The sequence below is a fragment of the Oreochromis niloticus genome, linkage group LG12 (genome assembly GCF_001858045.2).
Source record: "Oreochromis niloticus isolate F11D_XX linkage group LG12, O_niloticus_UMD_NMBU, whole genome shotgun sequence".
NCBI lineage: Eukaryota > Metazoa > Chordata > Actinopteri > Cichliformes > Cichlidae > Oreochromis > Oreochromis niloticus.
Window position 1 is genome coordinate 32,758,721 of NC_031977.2, and position 11,690 is coordinate 32,770,410.

Genomic DNA, 11,690 nt, shown 5'->3' on the forward strand with positions numbered 1-11,690 from the left:
TACCCTGGATGTTTGACCCATTTTCTTATTATTCACTGAGGTTTTTTAAGATCCTCTGAGCGGGCAGAAGACTTCATGACACTCACAGCCTCTGTAAGACTGTGTCCTGGAACAAGACATTAAAGCTGCCAATTGGCTCTAACTGTCAATATGATTACACACCATATGAGTGTAACGGTATGTTGCAGAAGCTCAAACAAACTCAGTTAGTTTTCCTCCCTCCATAGAAGTTTGATTTGAAGTTTCACATGCAGTTATTTTCTCTTCAAATCCTTCAATAAAAACGTTTCGATTCAAAGTGAGCAGCAAACTGTGAACCAGACAGACGAGAAACTTTATCTCTCCTGTTTATTGAGGGCAATAAGTCTGAAGGGAGGTTTTAAAGCTTCGCACTTACTGCAGGTAAGAGTCACTGCAGAAGAAACCTGTCAAGGTAAAAAAAAAACAAAAAAACAACAACTTCTCCATATCTGAATGAACGGCTGCTGTGGGCTTGAATTTAAGGGGTTTTGCTTTTTATCTCTGTCTTATCTGTCATGTGAAATCAATAAACAAATCAACAAATTTCAGGTCAAAATTTTTCTTATTTTTTGCTTTTATACTTGGCATTCAGGGATGATTTCTTAAGTCTGATCTTCATATAGTAATCTTATAAACATACAGTAATGGGACACTCAGTTTATAATATCACTGCCTTAATTACTCATTTATGTGACGCTAATCCTGCTGTGATATCCTGCAGATGTGACTTTCTTTTATTTCATTCACTTACCTGAAGTAATTTCTATACATTGCATGTGAGGGCATGTGATACTGGCACTATTTAGATTCAGAGCTGCTTCTTTTTTCATTCATTTTGTTTCATTTTTAGAGGAAGATTTCTGTAAATAGGGATTTATATTTGATGAATTGTAGCAACATAGCTGTGTATATATGGGTACAAGTATTTATGAATACCAGTGATCTTTACATAAACAACAACATAACAGTCTTTTCTAACAATACACTATTTAAAGATATATGTTTTAAAGTACACAAGCTAAGTCAGCTGTGTGTCAAAGGCTCATCACACACAGGCAAAGTGTTGCATATATTATGCATACAAATGTAAAAGTTTATAAATGCATCTTATTTTATAAAGTTGTCACGTTTGTTTTCTGACTAAATATTTATGTCAATAAACTAAAAGTCAAGTAATATAATTGTGATTGCTTCAGACATGAATAATAATTCTTTCAATGTATTCTGACTTGTCCAACACAGACTACAGGGAAGTATTCCTCTATATCACTTTAATTAAAAATAAGCAAAAAAAAAAAAAGTAGAGGATCAGCGGGGCAGCATCTCATCTGGTTCAGTATTAAATGTTTCTGGATTAAACTTGACTCCTATTTTTAATAGTTTTCTAATATTTTTTTTTTTCATTGATTTAAAACTGTGTTGACCACATGAGTTTTTTAATGGTTGTTTATTTTTAGCTTTTAGAAGTGTACGTTTCCATGTTGCAGCGTTCGCGCACAGTGATTGCCTACTGATGATGACGTACTACTGCTGTTTTTTCCTTGTGTGTCCAGATGAGGTGGTGTGTTGCTGTTCTCCTGGCAGTGCTGCAGCTGTGCAGCCCGGCGCTGCAGTCTGACCCGCTGCTCTACGTCTTCCAGCTGCAGGATGGGAAAGAAAAACCCAGCAGTCAGTCACATTATAATCCTACAGTTTATCACAGCACGTTACTTTAATGACTACATGACTCCTCCCACTAGAAAAATAAGAACCGTATCTGAGCTCCTGGAAGTCCAGCTCTAATCACTTGCACATGAGCACCTGTGATTTCAACACTAGATGATTCAGCACACAGCTGAATCATCTACTTCTGTGTCAGACTGATAAAACCTGTATGTCAAGGATCATTGGTGTTCGTGAGAGCAAAGTCTCCAGTTTGAAGACTTCTGACTTTTTAAAAATTGCATTGCTTAAAAATGTGTTTTGAAATTTATTTAGGTTTTTCAGGGGAGAAAAAATTACACTGATAATTTAAAGTCTTACAACTCTCATAAACTCATGTATCAAATATGACACACTGGGCATTAAGGGGTTAAAGCACTGAAAAAGGGAGATTTTCCTGGCCACACCAACCCTACTCAGCCTTCTTGCCAGATTTGGCTTCCTTTATTTTAGTTTTTTCTCATTTTTTATTCCCCCCAAAATATATTCAAATGACGCATTGGTCTTTTGACTCTGTAGAAGATGTCCAACTTGCATCCGAGATGTGTAAGTCCAGTTAGTCAGACAGGGACTAAAAATAAGAGGAATGTTGGAAAAGGTTCAGAGGAAACAGCAGCCAAGTTTAAGCTAAGGGTTTGCTTTATAACACTTTTTCCCATCACCTCATGTATCACCAAGATGGAGTTAAGATTGTGAAAGTGCTGAAGTTATATCAAGACCCTAACCCAATAACTGTCACCCCAGTGGATACACTTTCATCCTCACGGTGCTTAAGAAATAGGTATGAAACTACCTGATGTCAACAATGTTTCTTTCAGCTTAACACTTTGGTTGAAAGCAGGTGTCAGTCTTTCATTCAAACTGGATTCTGCTTTTTTTTTTTTTTTTTTTTTTTAAGAACATGTCTTAACTGTTTTGGGAATAAATGTTTCAAATGAGTTGAAACTTTTGTTTGTCTAGAATAAATCCTACAGCCACTATCTTTCTATCTTGTCTTACAGAGCCATGGCTTAACCCCACCTTGGGAAATGTTGTCCCTTCCCGGGGAGGTCTCAGCCCTCCTAAAGTTGTAGAAACCTCAGAAACTGAGACGACTTCAAACTCGAGCCCCATGTTTGGTGAACATGTCAACCTTAGGTGGGTCACATGGAGCGGTTCCCTCCCAAATGGCACTGTTGCCATCTTCAACGGCTACACCGAACGTACCGACTATGTGTGCAAAGTCACCTGTGAGGCCGGTTTCTACACTCCCAGCAAAGGGAACTTCTGCCAATACCCCTATGCTGACCAAGAGTACGCATCCTCCAAGTTCGAAGTCCTGGTTAATGTGGACCACTTTGAGTTCCTCCAGTGGGTTGAAGATTCGTATGGCTCTGTTCCTGAGTATGCCATCAAAACCTGTCCCAACTCAGACATCTATGTGGGTAAGAATAAGTATGGTCTTGGTAAAGTGGTGACCAGACACAAAGCCTTCTTCCTCCCCTGGGAGGGGGATGAGTACTGGTACAAAAACTACCAGGTCCTTGCTATCAACAGAGACAGCTACAGCCAGCACATCTCTCATGTGGAGTATGCCATTGACCAGATGGAGCTGTTCCACCATCCTCCAGAAGCCCTGAAGCTCACTAAGGTCACCAATCTGGAGTGCAGCAATGTGGAGAAGACAGTGACACTGGAGAAGACCAGTACAGTGGAGAAGAAATGGGACATCGGCAGGGAGACCCGCAATGGCTCTGTGTCCACCATGACAGCCAAAGTTCCTATCTTTGGTCCGGGTAATGTGGAGTTGTCCAAGGAACAGACGGTGACCTTCTCAAAGGGGACCACCATTGTGGAGTCAATCAGTCACGCTGTCTCTGTGGAGCTGCTGGTCCCACCCAATCACTCCTGCACCGTGAGGATGGATGGCAGAAAGATGAAGGCTGACATCCCTTTCACCGGCCGGCTGAGCAGGACCAACCACAACGGAGACACCCACTGGACCTACATCACGGGCACCTATGACGGCGTGAGTGTTGGTGAAATCAACGCTGTGGTGGAACGGTGTCAGCCGGTGCCTGAAGCTGTCCCCTGCTCCCCAGATCAAAACTGATGATGAGTCTGCTAATGCTTTGTTTTTCAAATAAAATGCAATCACAATTAAAGGTGAATCTTTGTTTTGTATTCTTTTACTTTTGGAGGATTTAAACGAATTTTGACTCATTGAGCTCCAAAACTCTACTGTTTATTTTAATAGCATACTAATTTTAAACATGTGGCATCAATCTTTTAGAATTACATGGCTTGCCATAGTTTACTTCCTCTGTTGTGCCTTTGGTAGCCTAACCAATAATCTTGCAAACTTGTTCTTTGTCTTCTTTCAGTTGCTTCCTTTAGCAGTCACCAAAGCAGACCATCTGCCTCTATCTCACCCTATCCCTAGCATCTTCTTCTGTCACACCAGGCCTCTGTATCTCCTCCTTCAGTACATCCATCCATCCATGATCTGTCACTGTGACGTCACACTCCTAATAACATGCATTACATTTTGCTGTTAATCCATTGAAGAAAAAGTTTCCAAAAGTTAAAGTGAAAGGGAAATTGCCAGAAATTGGAAAACTACTGTGTTCCACCACAGCCAAAGCCATTAAACACAACAACAAAAAAGTAGGTCTAAATAGAGAAGATGAAGCAAAATAAAGTAAAATAAAATTCAATTTGTACATAAAAACACATTTCAATAAATGTAATCAAAACTCGTTTAAATAAATATTTAATTTAAATTTAAATAGTGTTCAAAGTTTTACTGTTTGCTGTTTTCAGTCTTTAGACTTCCAAATTTGTGTTTGCTGTAATGATCAAGTCGCCGAGCTAGATGGCGCTGTGTCCCCACACAGGAGAAAAAGTCTGTCCGCCATGTTGTCTTGCTAGCGCTCGTTGAGCAGTTAGGAGAAGCATGACAGGAGGGCAGGCAAAGGTTACCTCACATTTTAAAGAATGGCAATAATTACATAAATTCTTATTATTAATTACAAACAGATAATTAGTATCTGACAAAGTTACAGTTAACATATAGTGAACCCCAGACGAAATCGATCAATTGACAGAATCGACATGAATGCCCGAACAGGTACTGTTGCTTCATGACTGTAAATACAAGTGAAAACGCCTGATTTCTTATTAACTGTCAAGAGAAGACAATCGGTTCTATGAGCCGAATGAAAAGAGGCTCAGTTATAAGTAAATTTTGCCGGTATTTGTCAAACTTTTTCAAGAAGCTGATTAACTTTCTAATGATGCGACGACTTTTGACGAGAGTCATAAACAGAGTTCTGCTGAGCGAGCCGTTTTCACCTGCGATGATAATCGAAGCAGAAATACACAATCAAGGCCGCCGAAAGATGGTAAGTGTTAAACCTCGTAATCAGCTACATACTGTCTACTACATACTGTATGTGTTTACTGCTATAGGTTTTGTAAGCTCCTAAAACCAGTCGTCAAATCTCGCCAAACTCCATTCAAAAATCTGAGTACTTAAAATTTTTGTAGGGTTTGTCAAATTGTTCATCACCTTACTACATTTTCAAAACACTTCCTGAGTTACTCAAACCCCCTTTGTAATTTGGCGTAAATGCCATTAAATTAATTACTGGTTAGTGTGGGGATAATTTTAGATAGAAAAAATGCTTTCTGAGACAGCTTGGGTCTTTCCTTATTGTTGTATTTGATTCTATTTTATTTTAATCAGCATATCTTTCAGTTTTATTTTTAAATGATGTCAGCTGTCCTCCCCTGTGTTAACTTGTCTTTGTCTTTTGTTAAGTAAAAATGAATGAAACCTCAATAAATACCTTACAGTGTTTGCAGTTTATAAGCAGCTATAGAAGCTTTATACAATACAATGCAATACAATACAATACAATACAACACAACACAATACAACGTAGTCTATGGTTGTTTTTCTGTTAACAGAGCTGTCACTGCTGCCGGTGGATTAGTACCATAAATCAGTACCATTTACTCAGTTGTATATAGCATTGTATTCTATTTTTATCTTATTGTATATTTTATTCTATTTTATTCTACTGTATATAGTATTTTATTTTATTCTATTCTGTACAGTTGTGTACTGTATTTATTCTTATTTTATTTTATTCTAATTTTTGCTTCATAACTTTTGCACTGTCCACTTCCTGCTGTGACAAAACAAATTTCCCACATGTGGGACTAATAAAGGTTATCTTATCTTATCTTATCTTAAATACAAGGCAATGGCTGTATATTCTGTGTGTCCTGTGTGTTTGCGTGAAGCTGCCTCCTGACGTTTTCTGTGAAGAAGAATAAACATTTTTATGTAGATGGCACCTGAGCAAAACACAAAATATCTCAGTGTTCTTAAAACATGTTTCTGTTGTTGTTTTTTCTCCCGCTTAAAAACATTATCTATCAGCACTGCTCAGATGGAACGAATACCAATTGAACAAAATTTAGACTCAAGTTCAATTATATCGCTGAGTTTTTGGTCATTTTTTAAGTCTAAATCTAGAATCTGTCTGTGTTCGCATCTAGCTCCAGTTTAAAAAGCTTATTTACTCAGTTGCTTTTACTTTGGCTCTTTTCTTTTTGAGATGTGTCTGAATATATGTGTAAATATGTATAAAAATGTAACAGTCTGCTTCCTTTGACTCAAACAGACAGTCCTCTGTTCCTCTAGCTTCACTGCAGAGGTGTACGCCTTTAACTGTGTGTCTGCGTTTGCTTCAGGTGGTGGGGCTGGGTAATCCGGGGATGGAGGGTACCAGACACAGCGTTGGTATGACAGTACTTGGTGCGCTCGCCGTCCAGCTCGGTGTGGCAGACCGCTGGCGTGGCGACAAGTACGTGTCCGGTGAGGTCATTTTGTCAGAAGTCCAGCAAACGAATGTGGTGCTGCTCCGTCCCCGGCTGCTGATGAATGTCAATGGAGTATCAGTGGCCAAAGCAGGTGAGGTCATTTCTGTCTTTGTAAGTGATTTGTATTAAATAAATTAGACTTTTTTTCTCTCTTATCATTTGCTGTGAAATGTGGCATGTCTCTGCACAAGCCTGCTGAGGCGGTTCAACCTCCGTCCTCTGTCACTCAGGCCGCCAGAAACAATTCAAGCTGGGAATTTGACTCCATTGAGCTTCAACCTGTGTTATTCTGCCCTGTCACTATATCAGACTTCTGTCTATGTGATTGAAAGAATTCAGGGAATTATATTATTGAATGTAAAAAAACTTAGTTCATGAATTGGAGACTTGTACAATATTTTATGTAGAGAAGCAGCTGCTCAGCACATGCCTGGATGGATTCTGAGACTTCTGTCTACTCATTCCTGCTTTTATAATATCATAATTGTTGGAGCCATTTTTTGTGTTGTTACCTCATGTGTGCCGCTAAGGGTCACTTTTTGTGTTCTTACAGGATGGTGTGTTTATGGGACTGTATTTAAGGTAGACGTGTAATTAGCGTCAGGTGTTGTTGGTCTGAAGAAGTGAACAGTTTGTGACCGCTGCTCTGTTGTGAGTTATGTTAAGTGATGTTGGATACTAAGAGAACTGTTGAACAACAAATCAACAAATACAACCAATGGAGTGCAATAAAGATGTTAAACGGACAAGATAAGTACAGCTCGAGTTATTGGACTATGTCAAGTTTCCTTCCTAACAGTGGCACCGCATCACCCCCACCATCGAACACCTCAGTGGCTTCAAGCGGAGGCTTTGCCTCTACAGTGATATAATAATGTTCAATCTCACAGAAAACCAAAAAGACTCTTAGTCGACCACTTCACACGGCCTTCATTGGACATCGCTTCTGCTGAGAGGAGTCTTGTGTTGATCTTCTGATTGTGTGCTCAGTTTGCTTTTGGCTGATTAAAGACTTTGACACATCTTTATTTTACATGTGAGAACTTTGATTTTTATTATTATTATTTCAGACTTTTTGACAGTTTACAGGTGTACGTGATGTCTGTGTGTTTATTTTACTTGCACATTTATATGAACAGAAGGAAGCTCAGGTTCAAAGTGTTTAAGGGTTCTGTACTTCTAAAGTTATGTTATCCTGCTATATTATTAGAAGCAACCAAACTAAGAAACTTTTTTTTGTATGTTTTGATTTATTTAGCCTCCAAATATGGCGTCAAGGCTGAAGATATCCTCCTGGTCCACGATGAACTGGACAAACCTCTGGGGAAAATTGCCATCAAACATGGAGGAAGCGCCAGGTGGGTCATCCTGTATCATAGTGTTGGGTCTTGGATTGCTTCGGACTCGCCGCGATCTGTTTACATCACCAACAGTATTCATTATCTTAAGCGATGTATTGACAGTGGTGAGGGAAAGCAGTCACTAAAGTATTGTCAAGGTACATTTAACATTAACTTTAAGGCCAATAAGAACAAATATAATAGCTGTAATATCTTGAGCTGATGGGCAGTATGACCAAAAGCTTTGAGTTTCTGCTGTTTGTAACCCAAAGTCAACATCTGGATCCCTTGGATTAATGTTTCTGTGTGGAAGTGCGGCTTTTAAACTCCATTTGCACTGATTTGTCCAAACTTTCAGACTGGAAAGATTCTGTCTTCATGGGGAAAAAACAACAGAAACAAGGCTCCATTATATTTTAAAGACCTGACAGTGTCTTGTCCCAATAGAGCACTTCTCTCTCACACTGCAGGTTTACTTATGTTTCCTAGAGCTTCCAAAAGTAGAATAGGAGGCAGAGCCTTCAGCTTTCAGGCTCTTCTTCTGTGTAATCAGCTCCTAGTTTGGGTTCAGGAGACAGACAGCCTCTCTACTTTTGAAACTAGGCTGAAAACTTTACTTGAAACTTATTTTTTGATCAAACCTGGATCAGATGGAGGGATCAGGTGACCTCGAAGCATCCATTAGTTATGCTGCTATAGTCTCAGGTTGTTCAGGGACTTCCCATGATGTGCTCAGCACTTCTCTCCACCCCCTTTATTCACTCCCTGTGTGTTTATGCGTCACCACTGCATGTCATTAACTCGAGTTTTCTTTCCTATGCAATCTGTGTTTGTCCTTATTCTCTCTATACTCTCTTTTTTCACTTCTCTTTTCTCTGTTCTCTCTAATATTTTAGGGTCTTTAACTTTCACTATAAAGCAATTTGAAGCAACTGCTGTTGGGAATTGTCTCTGTACACATAAGATTGAATTCTCAACACCTCAGTGTTCAAACTTTGAGCATGTGGGAGCTGCCTGAGCTCTGCCTGCTGTAAACCTTGGTGTCTTCCCAATGTAGAGACGAGAAGGCAGAAGCAGCACAACCAGAAATAACAGCGAAATGAGGCCTGTATTTTAAAACCAACAAACTTCTAATCAGCACACACAGCTTCTCTCCTGGGTCTTAGTCATTCTGGTTCGTCTCTTGTCTCTTTTCTTCCTCCTGCTACTATTTTTGCTCTTGATTGCGCTGTTGTGATGAAGCCTCCCCGAGCTCTTGAGACTCTTATGACTCTCATAATGTTGCAAATGGTCTGTTTTTATTAATTTTATGCCATGACGCTTGTTGTATCTCATTAACTGTTTTGTCATTATACTTACTAACAATAAGAATGGTGTTCAGTTAACGGGCGTCCCCTCTCAGTAAGCTTTTCACTGCTACTCACAGCAAGCAGTATAAAGCAGTTTAATCCTGCATGAAAAGCTACGTTAGGCATTCCAGCCGTGTATAACCAGATGGTGATTTATGAAAATTTAATGTAATGCAAGAAACTGCAACTGGTACATCTGGTATCCTGAAGATAGACAACAAAACCAAAGAAGAAAAGAGAGGTTGTCAGATTGACAAAATAAATGTTGCTTCTCCTTCCCCACAGAGGTCATAATGGAGTCCGCTCCTGTGTGGACTGTCTTCAGACTGATGTAAGTCACTGCTGACTCTGCAGGAGTGTGTGTGTGTGTGTGTGTGTGTGTGTTCACTATTACACTGAATTCTGCTCTGATTTTCTTTTAATGCCAGATTATTTATACTGTGGTGTTAGTGCTGTTTGACCTGTTTTTATAGTGGTGATTAAAAAGAATAATAGTTCAGGTTAGGAACCTGGCTTTCTGATATCTAGAGCAGATCATCTACTGTAGATATTATTTAGGCATGCCACTCAGCAAAAGAAAAGATATTGGTCAGGTAAAAGGACTGGACTGAAAAAGTGAAAAAATAGGCCGTGTCCTAAGAAAAAGTTTGAAAAACCTTCTGAAAGAGTGGAGAACTATTTCTCAAGCTTTAAAAGTTGAGGCGTAGATCGAGACTTTTGTGTTTTACTGTAGTCAAATACAACTTGAAAACATGGACATATACTCAACCAAATATAAAATAGTACCAAATAGCAATTAGATGAAGATATAAGTGTTTACAGCTGAAACACAGAAATAAAAAACATGTACATTGTTTAACACCAGGATCTTTTTTCTCCTGCAGGTGATGCCTAGACTTCGGATCGGGATTGGCCGGCCGACAGGGAAAACGTCTGTGGACCGTCATGTTCTGGGCAGATTCACCACAGAGGAGCAGAAAGTCCTGGATTCTGTTTTGGTCCAGAGTGTGGACCTCCTCCTTTCCCAGCTTTCCCAGCAGGACTCACAACAGGACTCCCCGCCCCCTTCCTCACCAGCAGGGGGCAGACAAGCAGCACAGAAGAGGAACGAGAGAGCCCGCTCAGTCTCACCAGCTGAGGACTCTGCAGCAGCTCAGAGCTGAAGCTGAAACCTGAACTCTGTTATCACACATAGAACTGCCTCAAATAGAAAACATGAACCACTTTATCTGTATTTATTCACTTAACGGTGATGTTGTTACATGAAAAGTCTCAGAGAGCAAGAGGAGAACCGAGAAACCTTGTTGTCTTCAGGTTTGTTCCCTACACAATGAACCAGTTTTCTTTATTCACTTCGCTGAAAAGCTGGCAGTGAAGCCAGAAGCTTGGCTCAGTCTGTGGCAGAGGACAGTCTGATGTCTGTGAGATATGAAAATAAATCGTTATTGAACTAAATAAATTTGATTATCTGATTTTCATGCACGTTAAGAGCAGTTGAGCATTTATTTACATTAAAAAAATAAAAATCTGTGAACTATAGACTTGCTGACACCAGTACTACTATACTAATACTAATAATACCTGCCCTGACATAACGCTGACCACTTCATGAGCTTCACCGTGCTCGTACAGGTCTGGACTCCCTTTTGCCTTCAGAGCTGCCTTAATTCTACCTGGCACAGATTTAACAAGCTGCTGGAAACAGTCCTCAGAGATTTTGGTCCATATTGACACGATAGCATCAGACAGATGCTGCAGATTTGTTGACTGCACATCCATGATGTGAATCTCAAAGGTGCTCTATTGGATTGAGATCTGTGATCTGTTGAAGCTGTTTGAGTACAGTGAACTCATAATATGTTCAAGAAGTTTGAGACGATTTGAGCTTCATGGTGTGTTTTCCTGCTGAAAGAGGCCCCTCTGGTCATAAAGTGATGGACGTGGTCAACAACAATAGGTGGACTGTGGCATTAAATTATCCTCAGCTGGTAATAAGGGGCCCAAAGTGTGCCAGAGAAATATTTATAATATGAATATGTCCTCACAAAGATAGCCAAACTAACATGCACATATCTGTTTGGGAGTCCTACACACAGAGTGGAGCTGGCAGCCATTATGCTGGTAATAGAAAACAGTTTTGAGCTAAACTAAGGGATCCACAGCAGTTCACTCATAGTTGCACAGACACACTGACATATCTAAAAATATTCCATTTACCTCCCGCAAGTGACGCATACAATATATGAAATACTCTTCTTAATATGTGATGGAATGCTAACAACAGTTTATTATATTTTGCACTCTGCATTTGCACTTTCTTCTTGCAGTCAGTCAAAGGTCAAAGTCTCTGAGCCTTCAGTCGTGTGTTATTGATTTTTTTGTTCTTTATTTGATGATCATGTTCTTT

General features: G+C 39.6%; 2 protein-coding genes across 4 annotated transcripts; both read left to right on the forward strand.

Annotated features, from left to right (window-relative positions):
* The first annotated feature begins 418 nt into the window (after positions 1-418).
* LOC106098185 (natterin-3-like) lies at positions 419-3,860 on the forward strand. The gene is made up of 3 exons (XM_013270935.3): positions 419-433; positions 1,575-1,689; positions 2,724-3,860. The coding sequence occupies exons 2-3, from the start codon at positions 1,575-1,577 to the stop codon at positions 3,812-3,814; spliced, it is 1,206 nt and encodes a 401-aa protein (XP_013126389.1). The 5' UTR covers positions 419-433; the 3' UTR covers positions 3,815-3,860.
* A 755-nt stretch (positions 3,861-4,615) lies between these two features.
* ptrh1 (peptidyl-tRNA hydrolase 1 homolog) lies at positions 4,616-10,765 on the forward strand. 3 transcript variants are annotated; one of them, XM_005451482.4, is made up of 6 exons: positions 4,616-4,831; positions 4,977-5,105; positions 6,466-6,685; positions 7,853-7,952; positions 9,569-9,614; positions 10,168-10,765. In XM_005451482.4, exons 1-6 carry the CDS (start codon positions 4,820-4,822, stop codon positions 10,444-10,446), a joined length of 786 nt encoding a protein of 261 aa, XP_005451539.1. In that variant the 5' UTR covers positions 4,616-4,819; the 3' UTR covers positions 10,447-10,765. The 3 variants fall into 3 exon arrangements, with proteins under 3 accessions (XP_005451539.1, XP_003444567.1, XP_025752938.1); XM_003444519.5 differs by having other exon boundaries at positions 4,980-5,105; XM_025897153.1 differs by having other exon boundaries at positions 4,616-5,105.
* The last annotated feature ends 925 nt before the right edge of the window (positions 10,766-11,690 follow it).